At 40.8% G+C, this 17,772-nt stretch overlaps 2 protein-coding genes and 3 non-coding genes across 6 annotated transcripts; all 5 read left to right on the top strand.

Moving 5' to 3' along the window:
* The first annotated feature begins 20 nt into the window (after nt 1–20).
* Nucleotides 21–7,923, top strand: slc25a39 (solute carrier family 25 member 39). 2 transcript variants are annotated; one of them, XM_063903360.1, is made up of 12 exons: nt 22–276; nt 1,769–1,874; nt 2,951–3,010; nt 3,186–3,236; nt 3,770–3,879; nt 3,969–4,036; nt 4,696–4,820; nt 4,903–5,076; nt 5,709–5,818; nt 5,997–6,078; nt 6,164–6,244; nt 6,689–7,923. In XM_063903360.1, exons 2-12 carry the CDS (start codon nt 1,778–1,780, stop codon nt 6,805–6,807), a joined length of 1,077 nt encoding a protein of 358 aa, XP_063759430.1. In that variant the 5' UTR covers nt 22–276; nt 1,769–1,777; the 3' UTR covers nt 6,808–7,923. The 2 variants fall into 2 exon arrangements, with proteins under 2 accessions (XP_063759431.1, XP_063759430.1); XM_063903361.1 differs by lacking the exon at nt 3,186–3,236 and having other exon boundaries at nt 21–276.
* A 942-nt stretch (nt 7,924–8,865) lies between these two features.
* On the top strand, nt 8,866–12,887 carry rpl3 (ribosomal protein L3). The gene is made up of 8 exons (XM_063903359.1): nt 8,866–8,889; nt 9,865–10,057; nt 10,483–10,651; nt 10,989–11,124; nt 11,503–11,952; nt 12,032–12,127; nt 12,230–12,349; nt 12,764–12,887. The coding sequence occupies exons 1-8, from the start codon at nt 8,887–8,889 to the stop codon at nt 12,806–12,808; spliced, it is 1,212 nt and encodes a 403-aa protein (XP_063759429.1). The 5' UTR covers nt 8,866–8,886; the 3' UTR covers nt 12,809–12,887.
* On the top strand, nt 9,195–9,326 carry LOC134878791 (small nucleolar RNA SNORA54). The gene has a single exon (XR_010167731.1). It is a non-coding gene; the product is annotated as a small nucleolar RNA SNORA54 (small nucleolar RNA).
* Nucleotides 11,346–11,439, top strand: LOC134878795 (small nucleolar RNA U83B). Its single transcript, XR_010167735.1, has one exon. It is a non-coding gene; the product is annotated as a small nucleolar RNA U83B (small nucleolar RNA).
* On the top strand, nt 12,548–12,679 carry LOC134878792 (small nucleolar RNA SNORA54). The gene has a single exon (XR_010167732.1). It is a non-coding gene; the product is annotated as a small nucleolar RNA SNORA54 (small nucleolar RNA).
* Nucleotides 12,888–17,772: the final 4,885 nt, after the last annotated feature.

Below are 17,772 nucleotides of genomic sequence, written 5' to 3' on the forward strand. Positions count from 1 at the left end.
CCACAGATCTCCACAACATGCGGATCGGCCTCTCTTCAGTACTACACAGCACTACCGCTGAGCGAAGTCTTGTACCGATTAATGTAGTGTACATTTTGTACACACTGCCCCCAGCGACCTGAGCCCAACTCCAAAACATGTTATCTGCAATGGAGAACCGGAATAAGTTGCAGCACGACAGAGTAGCTTAAACGTTAGCTCTTGAATGTGGCAACGTTTATTTGAAATGGGCGAAGAGCCCTCTATTTCACAGACACGCTGGCAGCTAAAGTAGAGGTGAGTAGCTTAATTTTACAACCCAAAAACGTTTTGCTAGCTAGCTAGCTAATGTTAGCTAAATGTATCTGACATGATGACAGTTGGCTTTGGTGGATAAAAAGTACAGTGTGCCATTACAGGATTTCTCACTAACACGGTCCACACAGCTAACGAAAGGTGATTTAATTGATTGAGTTTTAGATTTCAGTGAAAAGATAGTCATCAAACGTTGTTTCATTAACACGAGTGTCGTTAGCTAACACTATGACGAAGCAACGTTGTGAAGGTGAAAGACCCCATGCCCCAAACACATTCACTGATTTGAACTTGCCTTAAATTGCACTTTATGGTTTCCGCTGCATATCAGCATAACATTTTTTTTAAAGATCAGTAGTAGTGTAGGAGTGTTTAATTCAAAACCGGTTTATATTTGAATAAGAGGGTATGAATCCAATGTTGTCCTATATTTATTGACATCATAATACAGCCAGGAAAAAATTGGCAGTAGTTTATAGAATAAAATAAAAACATTTAACTAAAAAAGAAATACATATAAAAAATAAAACAAGTGACACTGATAATGCTGAAGTGGTCTCTCATTTTTTTCCGGGGCTGTATACCCAAAAATGTCCTCGTCAGTATTTTAGTTCATTTAGTTAACATTCAAATATGTTTAGTGACATTTCAAGTAAGGGTTTAAAAATACAATTAATACTATATTTTACATGTAGTACTAGCATATTTATATTTTACCGTTTTAGGGGTGAATTGTAAAAGATGTTTTAGTTATTTTTATTTTTTCTAATGCCAGCAAGTGACTCAATGTGACTTAAATGTAAATAAATCAAGACATACTACAGGCATAGGGGGACCCAGGAAACATTGTGTGTGTCACTGTGTTCTGTAAAAATATTATCTAAAACATTTTGGCTGCTAATGATGCATTTTGTCCACTTAATCAAAGACATGACTTCCATCAGGAAGTTTCCCAGTTGACTTTCACTTGTTTTGTTAAGTTTCAGTATTTCATTTTAAATGTGTATTTTTATGCTATAGCCCACTCCCTCAAAAAGCAGTAAGGCAGGAGGTGAGACTCTCCCTGCTTGGTGCATGTGCGGTTTAGATAAGCTATCATAATGTGTCAATGAACCCATTCTAAAAACTACGCCTAGAGTTAGCCAGCTTACAACTAAAGAGAATGCAATTTCTCTGGAGGATGAAGGAGGATTTTTTGGGTAACTTTGTAGCGGAAAACTTTTAAACGTGTCTTGTAGCATGTTAGGAGCCTTCCACAATGAGCATTTTGAAACAACAGCACATAAACTGTGTGTTAGGTTTCTGATGCTGCACGACACCAACACTATTTATTTATTTTTTGTACATAACCATGAGAAATAGACCCCTGGCTACAAGAGTTCAACATGGTTTAGAAAAACACCTCTGTGAGTTTAGTTACAGAACAAAGTGTTCATACTGTGAAGGTTTATTTTAGTTTTCTTTGGTCTGACAGGTGGGCAGGATGGGGGAGCGGACGGTCGGCGGCTCTGTGGCCGCCATCTCTCCTGTGCAGCAGATGCTGGCTTCGGGCACTGGAGCCCTCCTCACATCTATTTTTGGTGAGATAATGGAAACAAAAGCTAGGAAAAGCAACTTATGTCTGTATGTTTATAGATGTAGTCTTTTACAATCAGTGGTGTTTTTATATGTACAAAGCTTCTTGTACCTTAATAACAGTGATGTTACGTTCTGCGTCGAGGGTTCGTAGCGTGTGTCGATGCAGGAAGTTTTTTGTGAAACACGTATCCAGGCTTGTATCGTTTGAGGCCAGTGACGCCATCGATGACAAACGAAGCATCGCTGCCCGTCAATACCACCTGACTGCTTCAGATAGTGCTTGAACCACTGACACTTTACAGTTTTATAACACTCATATTCCCCCTCCTGTACCCTGGTCCCAGTGCGCCGATGGGATTAGGAGGACTCCAACCCTCACTTAAACCTCTCTGAGGATTGTTTGTTTCACTTATTGATGTACTGTGTCGGGCTGGGGGTGTGCAGTTACGGAGCTGAAGCGAAGCGCAGCAATCTAGATAGACACAACACTTAACTTGGTTTGATTTCCTAACCTGCTTATCTTTCCTGGTTTTGAATAAAGGTTTTGCACCAAATGACACATCCCCATTGAAGCCCTCTACAGACGGGATACGATGAGTGAGAAATAGAAATGCAGGAACATGTTGATTGACAGAGAATCAACAAAGTATATTAACTGGAAATAACAGTTTGAATGTAGGAATTTCATGATTTACTCTGTTTTATATCATATCAAACGTTATAACTTTGCGATTTTGACTGACAAAAAAATTAATGTAAAGACTTAATTTTCTGACATTATAAAGAACATACCATTCATCCAGATACACTTGAGATTAATTGGTATGAACATCCTAGTAAATTGCAGCCATGTACTTAATATTTACTCCCTTCATCAAGTTTTTAATATTCCATTTTAGTTTGAACTTTATGAGTGAGGTGTTAATTCAACTGTTCGGCCATTTTATAGACTGGATAACCTGGAATATTCTGCAGGACTTCTGTATTAGGCTGCATTAGTTCTAGCTCGGTGTACCTAATGAAGTGAAAATGCATGGCTATGTATAATAATTAAATCTGTCATTTTATCTGCTTAAAGTCACGCCGCTGGACGTTGTGAAGATCAGGCTGCAGGCTCAGCAAACACCGTTCCACCAAGGTAGGACAAGGAGCGTGTCTTCTTTTTAGATCATAAACTAAGTAAATGAGAAACAGACTCTGCTGTTAACAGCTATGTCTGCATGCCATGTGTGTCTCAATGCTTTACTGACACCTGTCCTCTTTGTCTTCTGCTCTGTCTTCATCGGTGTGCTGCTATTTGGTTTGTTTCGTAGCTTTAGCCCGAGAATCTTCTCCATGGGGTGGCATCATTCGCCCATCCAAGTGTAAGTATCTGACCCGCCATCGCTGCATGCTGTAACTTGCTGTGTTGGCACATGAATAATCTGTTTTGCAAATAGATTCACATGTTCCAGTCAGCTTTGTGACTCTTCTCTACAGTATGGTAGCGTTTAGAAGCATGAAACAACACTGAAAAGGTTCCAGCAACAACTCACAAGAAATTCCACCTGCCCTGTATAGAAGCTTTCCTTAATCTACTAACTGATGATCCTGTCGTAGTAAATGTTTTCTGGTTTCCTACATTTTCTAAGTATCTCAAATTTTACGTCAATATTTATGCAGTGACAAAAAAATGTATCTTCTGAGCGACTCTGTGGTCATTGGCATTTCATTATATTCACTCTCCACTTTAATTTGAAATGTACAACATCTAATGACACTTCATATGCATAAATAGTTTTTAATTATAACAGTTCTCTGATGATTGCTGTGAAGGCTGTTGCCAAGCAGGTATTGTAAACTTTGTTTATATCTCTTTTGAACTCCTTTAACCCCTGTGGGTTTTTGTCTCTCTCAGGGAAATGCTTCATGTATTGTAATGGGCTGATGGATCACGTCTATGTGTGTCAGAATGGAACCAGTTGCACCAGCTGGTACAAAACACCAACGCATTTCAGTGGGACGCTTGTGAGTAATAGTGCATCAGCAGTTTTGTTTTGCCACTATCTTCTTGCAAAATACATCAACATTTGTATGTATGTTTGTTTATTCAATAGGATGCTTTTGTGAAAATAACTCGGCACGAAGGATTCAGATCTTTGTGGAGTGGACTACCACCAACACTGTGAGCCTCTCAGCTTTTGTTTAAAAAAAAAGTTGAATAAATGTGTTGTAAAGTACTTTTTGTTTGGGAGAAAAAGATAGTGGTATACTGAAGGTGGCCAAACGCATTTATCCTATTGAGGTTTTTAGCATTTTCTAATGGAAAATGTATTTAAACCTATTAAAATGCTTAGAGTGTTAAATCTGTAACACAGGATTATCGTCACAAGTATGCACTGGCAAGTACAGCCAAATAAAAAACACATATAAAGGCCTTAACTAATCATTAGTCCATCTTTGTGAATGAATTTCCAATGAATTACATGTTACTGTAGACGACAGTAGTGAAAGAAATATAAAGAACTTTGAATTAAAAACTAAAACAATACAAAAAAAATAGTGAAATGTAGAAGTCCCATATTTATGCATATTTTGCGTTTACCTGCTGTAGATGTTTACGTTTGAACTTTAACTTCTTTATATACTGTTGGATAGATTTATCTTTAGCAACGCATTTCATTCTAAGGTCATCTTATGTTTGTAGCACTCCTGTCCTGTGAAAACAGCATATCATTAAAAAGTAGATTTTTCAGAACTGTGTTTTCTATTTTTTCTATTTTATATTGTTACGGCATACAATGTACAGTCCTGTCCTTAGATAATGTTATTGTTTGTGTGCAGGGTTATGGCGGTGCCTGCCACGGTCATCTACTTCACATGCTACGACCAGCTGAGGGACTTCCTGAGATATGGTCTTGGTTTCCATGGCAGCCACATCCCTCTTGTTGCTGGGGGTCTGGCCAGATGTAAGTCCACTAAATCACACAGCGATATCCTGACAGTAATATGTCGCATGTGTCTTTGACTCCCAACATGTGTGTGTTGCAGTGGGGGCTGTGACAGTGATCAGCCCTCTGGAGCTGGTCAGGACCAAGATGCAGTCCCGCCGGCTGTCCTACAGCGAGCTGCGGGTGTGTATCCGCTCTGCTGTGGCTCAGGATGGGCTGCTGTCCCTGTGGAGGGGCTGGGGACCCACAGTGCTCAGAGACGTACCCTTCTCTGGTGAGAGCAGCAACACAGAATGCTTTATACTGTCATAAGAGACAGTCTTTTATAGACATAACTGTTGACTTCAAACCTGGTTGCATCCTCCATAGAAACCTGTCAAACCGCTCTGCTGCACATTTCACTCCTGATGTTATTTGATATCTTTAACTTTTTTTTCTTCAACTATTTGTGGTCTTGAAAATCAGAAAATCAATATTTTGGTCTTCCTCACATACATATTGGGTGGGAAAAAACACATCTCGCTCACTCTTTATATCGCTTCTCTCTACCATCTATGCTTTAAGTTCTAACATCCTGCAATGCATACCTTATTATATCTTTAAGATCCTTTTTAAAGACCTATTCACGTTTCATTTCATTTATTTAGTACAACTTCACAAAACACACATTTGCCTCCAAGTTAGTTTACAATCACTATAGCAAAAGCCACCCTCCTTCCTTTGACCCTCAAATCTGATTAGAAAAAAAATCCCAAAACAAACCTTTTAGTTTTTCTAACAGAGGCAAAATCTCAAAACAACATACAGGTTATTTATGATAGCCTGTATGGCTATGAAGTGGTGAGATGTCTGTGGTTTAAAGCAACAAATCAGCCCACAAAACGTCCCTGTTTGTGTGTTTTTCAGCTCTATACTGGTTTAACTATGAACTGATAAAGGCTCGGCTGTGTGAACAGTCCCGGATGAATCAGGCCAACTTCTCCATCAGCTTCACTGCAGGGGCCATCTCTGGAGCTGTAAGTACTCACCTTTAATAGAAAGACACACCTGGCCTCTGTCGCAACAAGTAAACTCAAGATGTGAGAGGACAAGGTTTCAGGTCCAGCTGTGAGCAGTGAGTGCATCGTCAGGGATTTATATAGGAATCAGGCCGCTGATGTTTTCCTGTCCATTATATGACTGTTTGGTGTCTAGATTGCTGCCATCCTGACGCTGCCTTTTGACGTGGTGAAGACACGGAGACAGATCCAGCTGGGAGAAATGGACACTCTGGGAGGTCTGTACCTTTATGTAGAATTACTTCAAATCAAATTGAATTATGTTTGTGTGGTATGTTCTTAATACGACTTTTCCATTCTTAGTTGCCTCAAAGAGAACAACGTCCACATGGCACATGATGAAGGGAATCTGGGCTGAGATGGGCTACAGGGGCCTTTTTGCAGGTACACACTTATGCTTTATAGGGCTGTAATGAAACTAAGTACATTTATTCACTTTACCTAAATACAATTTCTAAATACTTTGTTTTTGTGTTGTCTTAATTTATATTTCTTCTGATGTTTGATTTCTGAAAATGATTTGAAAGCAAAACATTTATTTGGCAGATATAGGTTATTAATAAAACACAAATCAAGTATTAAACTATGATATATTTTTGATATATATATTGAGCTACCTAGTAGTTTACTAATTAGCTCCACTAGCTGAAAAATTGTAACCAGTTTGGTAATAAATGTTATTCTGAGGCGATAAATTCTATAGTATGAGTGATGATGAGTTTTTTTTTTTACATTCTGTACTTCTAAATATATTTTGATGCTAATACTTTAGATGTTTTTTACTTTATGTAAAATTTACGCATAACAGAGACTTTATATCTTCTCCAGGTTTCATGCCCAGGGTGATCAAAGTGGCCCCAGCTTGTGCTGTCATGATAAGCTCCTATGAGTTTGGAAAGAGCTTCTTCCAAAAAATAAACCTCGATCGAGAGCGGCTGGGATCCTGAATGCTGTCCGTGCGCCTCTGAGTGATTGTTCACAGCTCGACATGCAGACACTTCTATAAAGACAGTTGGGACAAAGTCTCAGACGTCTGGATTTGGTTTTGTGAGAACACAAATGAAGAGGATTCCCCCACAAATCAAGGATGTCTTTCTCTTCAAATCTGCACTCTGGAAATGTGAACAGACTGTAAATGAAATTCAGACACACTTTACATTCATGAACACAATAATAATCTTGAACAACAAGCCTGAAGACTCATGTATCACAACCTTTATGCATGTTGATTATTTGAGTAACTTTGAAAAAGGGTTTCTTTAAATAAGACAATGGTTGTTTTCTCATTCTCTGTGCACAACATTAATTCTGCTGGAAATTGGTGTTATATATAAATAGTTTGTGGGAAAATACAAACCCTCTTAAGGGCTGAAAATACATCAGGACTGTGTTTTTTTTTCTGAGGAAAATGTTCTCATGTTACATTGCCTGAACCAACTGCATGGTATATACAGCTGTTTACAGTACAGAATCTTGACACAGTGGTGCATTGTCTTTACTGCATTCCCCTGCATTCCTGTAGCAGTGAAGCATGGCATTTTTACATCTGGTTATTGCTATAGAATAAATGTGTGCAGTGGTTTTAATTTGTTAACTTGTAGCACTTGACAATTGCAAGACAAGTGCTGTAAAATGAAATCAGAAAGATAAGTACATGTTTGTGGAATCCAAGCCTGTTTTGTGTTCTCATAACTGGAGCAAAGCTGCAGTAAATGAGACACAAAGCCTGATGGAAGCAAGCCTTCTTTGAATATATAGCATTTAGCATTTCATGTTATGATTAAACCACAAGATTCTATGAACATTTGAGCACAATTTTCTGTGAAACCACCACAACCAGATCAAAAATTACATTTAGATAAATTTAGAAATGACTGTTTGGTACATGCCATATGGCACTCTGCTGAAGAAATGCTTCAAATATCTGTCATACAATAAAGATAACATAAAAAACTTGTTACAACACTGGATCATAAAACTAAATATTGATGCCTTAATTGGAAATGTATCTCCTCTGATATTTGTATGAATGAAATGCAAATAAATGTTGAGATGGCTTGATATTTATGCATTCTGTGAATTTCTACCGAAGAAGTTTGTGAATGAAAATGACTATTAAAACAGGATATGTAAACTAGTTATGATTAAAAAACTGATAAAGGTTACACACTTTCACATACATAATAACATCAAACAACCAAACGCCATATTGTTCAGTTTCTCCTCCATTCTACCAATCCCTACAGACAGCAACACATTTTCACAACTTTGTAATTAATAAAACCCTTACGATACTGACATACCTCAATAAACCCAGGACTCAATAAAACAATACAAATAAAAATAATCAATTTATTTTTAAACAAAATGCATTTCTCCTTTGGAGAGGACAAAAAAACATCTCACGATGAATGGTTAATACTTAATATTTGTTTGACCATGTCAGTGAGGTCAAACAATGACATCTAGTGGCTGTAGAGTTGAATACATTTATTTATATCATTTATATTTATATTTTCAAATCTTGTTAAACTGTTTTTCAAAGATGTATGCCTTTACTTATCTGTGGTGGTTAAAACAGTGAGACTGTTATCCAGTCCGGATTGGATTGACTGTAATCACAATGCCCGCATATTTCTTTTTCTATTTTGAGAAGTTTACATTTAAGAATTGTTTATTTCTCCTCTTTTAATTTCTTATTATGTTAATGCATTGTTTTTTCATGCTGCTGCAACGAAAACATTTCCCAATTTGGGATCAATAAAGTACATCTTATCTTCATTTTATGTTTTTAAAGTAAGGTCTTTTTTTGCATTCATTATGTAAAATGAAATCGTTTAATTTTATGTTCATCCCCTAATTTGCTCTCATCTATGTATCTGTGATCGAAAGATGCTTTATAACCATAGTTTATTACTAGATTCTTTGGGTCCTACGGTATTCTCGCAGAATCCCGCGATATTGCTTCTGCATAAATACGAGCGTCATCCGTTCCAGAGGCCTCTTTCAATCGGACTGGACACAAGATGGTGAGTGTGCCCTTCTGCCTCATGCGCTCTGTATTGGAATCTGTTAACATCTTAGGCATCCGTTATATTTAATAAGTTTAAGAACATTCGATTACTTTAATGGAACATGTATACCAATATCATGCATATATTTGTTATCATTGTTTTAGTATTCAGGGTTTATGTGTAACTACACCGGCCTTTTTCAAAATGGCAGTCAATACAGGCCGCAACTTTATTTATACTTGAAACTAATTCCCATATTTAAAATGACTCATTCTACAAAAAACCTGACAGATGGTAAATCTAGTTTAGTTATCGGTTCTTCGCACTGTTCGTAATCTGGCTCTTTTTCAGTATGAGCTCTTGGTTCCATTCCAGTGCTAGATTGAGCCCCATTGAGGCAGGGGAGCAGTGACTGTCAGTGCGTGCTCCCTGTTCACTCTCTGGGAACATTTGGCTAATCTGAGCCAACACGTTGTATTTGTTAAGTTTAAGAACATTGGATTACTCTAATGGGAAATGTGTACGAATAGCATGGATAGTATTCAGGATTTATACTTAACACTACACCGGCTGCTTCGGATCCAAAAAGGCAGTCAACATAGACCGCTACTTTATTTATACTTATAAGTAAATGCGTTTTAAGAAGTTATTTACTTAAGTATAAACAATATATTCTACAACAAACATGATGACTGTGAAGTCTGTTTCTAGGGTTAAAGAAAAGTTTGAGCGATGTCTTTTTGTTGTCCGACTAGCGTGCGCATGTTAAAGCTATGCTAACGGCGTGGTTAACTTTAATTGCGTTTCCCTGTAACCCAAAGCAGATTTTCCAACTAATTCCCTATTATATTCAAACGCATTTTCTATTAAATCGCACTCTAAATACGACACGTTGTATTTTAGTCCCTTATGCTAAATGTCCAGGGTAGGCCGCACTTTAACACGGCCAGCTCTGCGGACGGACCAGCTAACTCTTTCCTCCCTCCACAGTCCCACCGTAAATTTTCGGCTCCCCGCCACGGGTCCCTGGGCTTCTTGCCCCGCAAGAGGAGTCGTCGCCATCGTGGCAAGGCGAAGAGCTTCCCCATGGATGACCCCAGCAAGCCCGTGCACCTGACTGCCTTCCTGGGCTACAAGGCCGGCATGACCCACATTGTCCGCGAGGTCGACAGACCTGGCTCAAGTGAGTGGACTCTTTAGATCTCATTTAAAATGGAGCTGCAGTTGATTGGTTTATAATATGCCAGTTTCTGAAAGTGCATTGAGATTTCAGTCCAAACATTTGGCTGTGATGTAAAAATGTATTTTTTCTAATGGAATGGGGAGCTCTATGCCCCGTTGCTTAACATACTTGCTACTCTGATCAGTGAGCTAATGCACTAATCGGTATATCTTTTACTGTAATTGTTAGGAACCTAAAGGTTTTTATGTACTCTATGGTTGTCTGCCTGTGATGATCCCCTCGACGGGCGGACATAATGGGTTTCTACCCCTTGCTGAATGTCGAGCACTGAGCGCAGTATATACCATATAATGTTTAGCAAATACTGGATTAGTTGTACATCTACAAGGCTATTTTTATATCTAGACTATTGTTTTCCATTGCAGAGGTGAACAAGAAGGAAGTGGTTGAGGCTGTGACCATTCTTGAGACCCCTCCCATGATTGTGGTCGGCGTTGTGGGTTACGTCAACACACCCCGTGGCCTGCGATCCTTCAAGACTATCTTCGCTGAGCACGTCAGTGATGAGTGCAAGCGCCGGTTCTACAAGAACTGGTGAGTTGCTACAATATTTTACAATGCCGGTCTGAAGCAGTTAGTTGCCCAGTGGAAATTATAGACCTGTGTTTTCACTGAGTGAGTCTAACATCACGGTGCCCCCTGTGGCAGCTCCGCTCAGGTGCCCTGTGCCCTGAAGAGCTCCGGGCTCCTCTGGCCAGTGGAAAGTGCTTCTTAGAAACTGTGCCATGAGCTGAAATCTTATTAGCTGATTCTGCATCCCTTTCCACATGGATTGGGAGGGCAAACAGCTATGCACTGTGTTCTTCCGCTGGCCCTTTTGGGTTATGAAGAACCTGTGCCAACCTCTGTCTCTCCTCCTGCGGGATCTCAGGTACAAGTCCAAGAAGAAGGCCTTCACCAAATACTGCAAGAAATGGCAGGATGATGAGGGCAAGAAGCAGCTGGAGAAGGACTTTACTTCCATGAAGAAGTACTGCCAGGTTATCCGCATCATTGCGCACACACAGGTTAGTATTGCACATGTTTACAATGAGGTGTTCATTTTCTTGCTTGTTGGCCTGTCACATATATGAATTTGCTCAACATGTATTGTCCCAGAAATAACTGGATTAATTGTCATTTTAAGACCTATTTTTGGTATGTAAATCAAGGTGTTAAATCTCCCAGTATTGGACTTAACAAAAGGTTGATCTTGCCGATGAATCCATGTACTTGTGACAGGCCTGCTTGTTGTCAGTGATGAAAGCATGGGTCTTTGCGTCAGGCATGGCGCCCGATACACATGAGGATACCTTCCATGCTGCCTTCCTTCTGAGACTACACAGAAGGATCACTTGCCATGGGGTTATGATTTCCCAGTTCTGACGTGCATTGTTTCTGTTCAGATGCGCCTGCTGCCCCTGGCACAGAAGAAGTCTCATCTGATGGAGGTGCAGCTGAACGGAGGCAGCATTGCTGACAAGGTGGACTGGGCCCGTGAGAAGCTGGAGCAGGCCGTGCCTGTTAACAATGTCTTCACCCAGGACGAGATGATCGACGTTATTGGCATCACCAAGGGTCACGGATACAAGGGTGTCACCAGCCGTTGGCACACAAAGAAGCTTCCTCGCAAGACCCATCGAGGTCTGCGTAAGGTTGCCTGTATTGGTGCCTGGCATCCTGCCCGTGTTGCCTTCTCAGTGGCCCGTGCTGGTCAGAAGGGTTACCATCACCGCACAGAGATCAACAAGAAGATCTACAAGATTGGCCAGGGCTTCCACACCAAGGATGGGAAGCTGGTGAAGAACAACGCCTCAACAGAGTACGATCTGTCAAACAAGAGCATCAACCCTCTGGTAAGTGGCAGTCATGTGACTTGTCCTGTTGAAGTCCTCTTGCCTGGAAGCATGTGACTCACTTTACTTTTTTTTTTAGGGTGGCTTTGTCCACTATGGAGATGTGACCAATGACTTCGTCATGGTTAAAGGCTGTGTTGTGGGGACCAAGAAGAGGGTGCTGACTCTGCGCAAGGTAAGGACACATTTCAAGTAACTGAAGTTAGGGTCAGTTATTGTGAAGAATGTCTTGGAATTAAATCACCAACAAGTGTTAAATTCTGTTTTTCTTTTCCAGTCTCTGCTTGGGCAGACCAGCCGTCGTGCCTTGGAGAAGATCGACCTGAAGTTCATCGACACCACTTCCAAGTTTGGCCATGGCCGCTTCCAGACCATGGAGGAAAAGAAGGCTTTCATGGTAAGAGTTTGTACTAAAAGCAATCTTAGGGCCTACCTCTGCCTCAAATTTATTTTTTTGCTAGTCTCTAAAATCTTTATACTTGTATGCACATCTTCAGCATGCCAGCGTAACAGACATTTTAAGAAATCGTTATTCCACAAACTGATTTAAGAACTTTAGAGGCAATAACAGTATACTGTTTCAGTTATGGTTTCTCTGCACTGTTCGTAATCTGGCTCTTCTTCAGTATGAGCTCTTGGTTCCATTCCAGTGCTAGATTGAGCCCCATTGAGGCAGGGGAGCAGTGACTGTCAGTGCGTGCTCCCTGTTCACTCTCTGGGAACATTTGGCTGCTGAGCCAACACATGGAGTTCATGAGCAGCAGTCTTGAGCTTTGCCATACAACTGATGGTTTTTCTCTTTATCTCACAGGGACCACTCAAGAAGGACCGTATCACCAAGGAAGAGACTGCTTAAAGTCCTCTACCGTCTGTGCTGCTTTGACTGTCACCATCATTCCTGTGCTGCAGCTATTTAATAAAAAACAAACTCAAAAGATTGTATGATGTCTTTCTTATAAAACATTACACTGACAAAGATACATAACTGCACTGGAGTCGTGCAGAGGTGAGGGACTCAGCTTGTTAAGCTTTAACTTGCTGTTAAGTTGGAACTTGTCAAATTAGTTTAGTATATGAATGAAGTTGTTGCAAAGCAAAAATATAATGCTACTTGTGCAGAAAAGGCTTAACTTGGCTTTGGCTCAGTAGTAATGATTGTTAGGTGTAGCCTATTTTCCTGCAGATTCTTCAAAGAACTAATCAAATAAGTTGGTGTAACATTTTGTGAGGTATAGAGTTAATTCAAAGTCAAAATGATTCCTCTTTCATACAAATAAGGTATTCTGTGGCATTCATTGTTTTTATGTGCTTATTCTAAATTATGACAGGTTATGTTTTTGATGTTACCTGGTTGTTAAAGACAAAAACTGTAACATGTCAATACTTGTATGCTATGATTGAACTCCAGTGAGAAAGGAAAACACAATGACCTCAAATGAGTACTTGGGAACACTACTTCAGTCAATGTGCTTGGTTACAGCTCACTGGGCTTGTTAAACTGCTCAACCTGTAAGTCCACTCCTGCATTGCAGTTGAAAAGGTCAACATAAGCTGTGATGAGAGCAGCCACCTATGCAGAACTGATGGACAGCAAGACACTGTTTAGCTAACCTTGCATGTTTTAACTGGCTATATGTGTCCTTGAGCTGTAAGGCTTGCATTTGGCTGACATCAGAACTCTAGCAGTCACAGTACGGTAATTAAGCCCCAACATCATCCATTCTGGCTCATCACTGCCAAAACTAAAAGCTCCACTTCAGCAGGTAATGAGGAAGTCCCTGAGAGAGATCCACAGGCCATTTAGATGTCCTGCAAAGCGCCTCTCTGAGACATGTCTGCATAATATTCAGCACTCTGTGCAGAAATGTGGATTTCCTAGGGATTGTCAAGGTCCTGCCTACTTTCCATTAACCTGCAGTCAAGGGAGATGAAGGACAATTGTTCTCAATTGAGCAACATTTCAAGAGATCATTTCTCTACTGAAGCAGAAAGTATCCTTCACTTGTGACAAATGGAGTCCTGAATCGAGGTATGCACATGTAGCCGCAGCATGGAGAAGCCCTGTGGCCAGAGGACAGTCATGGAGATAGCCCTGCTGTTACATAGCTGGCTCCAGAGGCTGTGACCTTTGCCCTGCTGCAGAACTGCAGTTCAAAGCTCCCGGCAGTTCTGCTTTACATAATGCCCCCTTTGCTAAATGTGACCGTTAACAGAGCTGAATTATGCCATTAATTGCTCCCTCTGTCCCATTCAGGTGGGTTTTGGTGTCCCAGCAGGCGCTCTCTTTATGACCCTGTACATCTGCTCAAACAGCATCTCTTTGCACTTTTCATAAACGCCTGTCTGCACCATTCCGCCCTATTAGTTCAGTCCTCCATCATCTCAAATGAGCTCTCCTCAGAGCCAGAGCCCAATAAAGCAGGGGGTACAGGGGCACAGATTTAAAGAAGGGGAGCACATTTTACCCCGCATTAATACACTGTTATTTAATATTTAAAACAGTTATAACAAGTGTTTAGCAACCCTAAACATTTTTCATATGGAATAATATCAACCATTATCTGCTATTTGTGAAATTTTAGTTCAAGACCCCAAGACTGAAACACAACATTTATTTAGGACACAGCTTGGCCTTGGACACACTTTTTGTTATTGTCATTATTTTGTCCTTTGGGGTATTAATGCATCGTTTTTGGGTTGTTTTACATCATACCGTGGTAGTTTTGTATCTCTTTGTCTTTTGTGGTCATATTGCACGTTCTGTGGTTATTTTGCTTCACTTTGTTCAGTGTTTTTGGTAGTTTTGTGTCACTTTATGGTCAGTTTGCGTCTCTTATGATTGAGTCTTTAACATAAAATGGTAACAGTCACTTACTATAGAGGTTTGGTTCGAGGAGGACGTTCAGTATTTCATTCATGACATTACAAAACCAACTGAGAGCCAGGGACCATTGAAGCCAGTATTTTTTCTCTCTTTTATTTGACTGCATTAATATATATGTGTGTGTGTGTGTGTGTGTGTGTGTGTGTGTGTGTGTGTGTGTGTGTGTGTGTGTGTGTGTGTGTGTGTGTGTGTGTGTGTGTGTGTGTGTGTGTGTGTGTGTGTGTGTGTGTGTGTGTGTGTGTGTGTGTGTGTGTGTGTGTGTGTGTGTGTGCGCGCGTATGCGCGTATGCTATCCTGCAGTGGAACCTGAGGTCCAGTCCTGGGGTAGCAGCTGTTGCTAGTGGGACAGCAGCCAGGTAACCAGGGTGCATGCTGGGACAGCAGAGAGGAGGGCCAAGCACTTGATTTATGTGAGTGTGTGAGAGTGTGTGCAGTTGCTTGTACGTCTAAATAGGTGTGTGCATCTGTGTGTTAGTGTGTGTCCTTGCATGGCTGTCAGTGGCGGGCCGTCCTGCAGAGTGAGGAAAGTGGCTGTGTGGTGCTGCAGCGTGGCGTCTGACAGGAGGACAGACTGTCGGAGGGGACGACCACACACACAGCACCATTATTACACACGATGGAAGCCACAGCCTTAGCTACTACTGGTCTAATGGGTGAATATCTCACTGCTTGTGTACTGTTAGGATCGGCTATGCTGCCTGGACTCAGTTGAATAAAGCTGTGGTTGAGGGTTATGCAGATATATAAAATAAATTAGATTCAATTATTTTATCACAAACAAACATATACGAGTATACCAGCATTTTAATGTAGTTCTTCAATGTGGAGCCAATTTGAGATTGTCTTTACTACTGGGTAGATTAGTAATATATAGTACTGCATCATTTCATATAAATATTACCTCATATCAAATAATACTCATTCATTTAAAGAAAATAACAATATTTTTGGTGAAATTAATGGCACCACACGCTGCTGCAGGTGAAGGAGCTGGAGATGATGCTCCATATATTTATGTTACGTGGATAAATGGCTCTAACATAACCACCAAAGAAGACAGTTCAAAACATATTTGACATTCCTGCTTTTACACTAGCACTGAGAGGGAGTCTAATCACAAGTCATGATTCAAACATGTAGAAATTACAACAAAAAAAAGTCAATCACTTACATTGTTTTCTCCTGCCAAGCATCATTTCAACTATTTCTGAATCAAATAATTCCATCCATTAAGAATGTAACATGGGCTAATGCTCACAAAGTAGGCATTAGTCCTCTGTGTCTGCATAAAGGACAGTGGATCAGAGCGTTCCTCTTGGGCCTGGCAGACTGCAGCTCCTGCACCCCTGCACTGTGGCATCAGTATTCCAGGCCCGTTCATGGACACAGCGTTCCCTGAGCTGATGGAGGCAGCCCTGCACTCCGTCTCCCATCACACCACCAGAGGGCAGAGCACAGCACTCCATTTGCTTCATGCATCTCAGAGCACTTTGTGTGCTATAGCCTACTTTGGTTCCTCCTCTTTATCTCTCCTTCCCTCTTTTTGTTGAAATGCCCTCTATTCAGAGCTGGATTTAAAAGCTTCAGATGATTTGTCAAATAGCAGTGACATAGCTCAGACTTTTTGGTCCATATATTTTTTATTCAGGAAATGGTTAAGCTTCGTACTGCTTGTATCAGCAGAGGGGGGTGATGTGAATGTGTCATGTCAGACTATGTTTGCTCCAATGATTTTTTTTCTTCTTTTTCAGTTGGTTGACCGTGCTTATAGCTCTCTGTTGCCATTCAACTCTGCATGACCCAAAAATAACCCAGGGTGAGCACAGTCAGCAACTGTTTTCTGGTCAGCACATCAACAGACCCACACACGCACACACGCACGCACGCACGCACGCACGCACGCACGCACACACACACACACACACACACACACACACACACACACAGTCTTATACATTCCAGATTCAGTGTTTGCATGCACAGGAAAAAGATAAACTTTCCTCTGACAAAAAATCCACACAGATTTCAGGTTGCATTTGGTTGTCAGTGCAGTAAGTCACAAAGTGAATGCCGATCACTGCGGCCTTCTTCTCAGTTAAGTTGAAGTTGGCTGTAGCTTTCGGAGGCTTCGGGTGGAGCGCCCACACTCTGTCTCTGTCGCAGGACGTTGTCCAGTAAAGTCAAAGAAAGGTCATTTGCTGATTTGACATGAGGTTATTTAACTTTGCAGCCTGACAAACATAAGGACAGGTCAGGAACACAATGTGTTTGCTCTTAGAATTCACAGCCAAAAGGAGACAGTGTGTTCACTCAACTTCTCACGCAGATACCTTCCCTTGCGTGACCCCACCCCAACATTTACCACTGGGCTGTTCGCCACACTCTTTTGATCACATGACACTGCAGAGACACTGGATCACCAGAGCAGGACTGGGGATAAGAGTGAGTTAAGGTAAGCAGGAGAACAGGCAGGCCTGGGGATAAAGGTACGTTTCTAATCTGGCACAACACAATGCAGATCTCAGGTGTCCCTTTGCCTGCTTGAAGATCAAAATAAAAAACTCTGAATTACCGACACTGTTTGTCAGAAAGTTGATGTTGTTGTCCTGTTTGAAGAGATCTAAGGACTCAAAATGGGCACTACATTTACATTGAGTCAAGTCAGCGAGGCGTCAGTGGGTCAGTATATGTTTTTAATTTTACAAAAGTTAGTAATGCTTGGCAAAAAGTGACACAAAACAGTCCAAATGCTAAGGATTATCATGGCCCAGTAGTTAATGAAGGACAATAACATGTCATACAAAAACACACAATATAAGGCCTATCCTCTCTCTTTCCTCTCGCCATATATATTCAATACATGCCACTGTGTGCCCTTGAGCAAAAAGAGCATGGATATCTGGCGTCTGAGCATTACGGGCTCCGCCCCGGCTGGG

Source organism: Eleginops maclovinus, chromosome 16 (genome assembly GCF_036324505.1).
Source record: "Eleginops maclovinus isolate JMC-PN-2008 ecotype Puerto Natales chromosome 16, JC_Emac_rtc_rv5, whole genome shotgun sequence".
Classification (NCBI taxonomy): domain Eukaryota; kingdom Metazoa; phylum Chordata; class Actinopteri; order Perciformes; family Eleginopidae; genus Eleginops; species Eleginops maclovinus.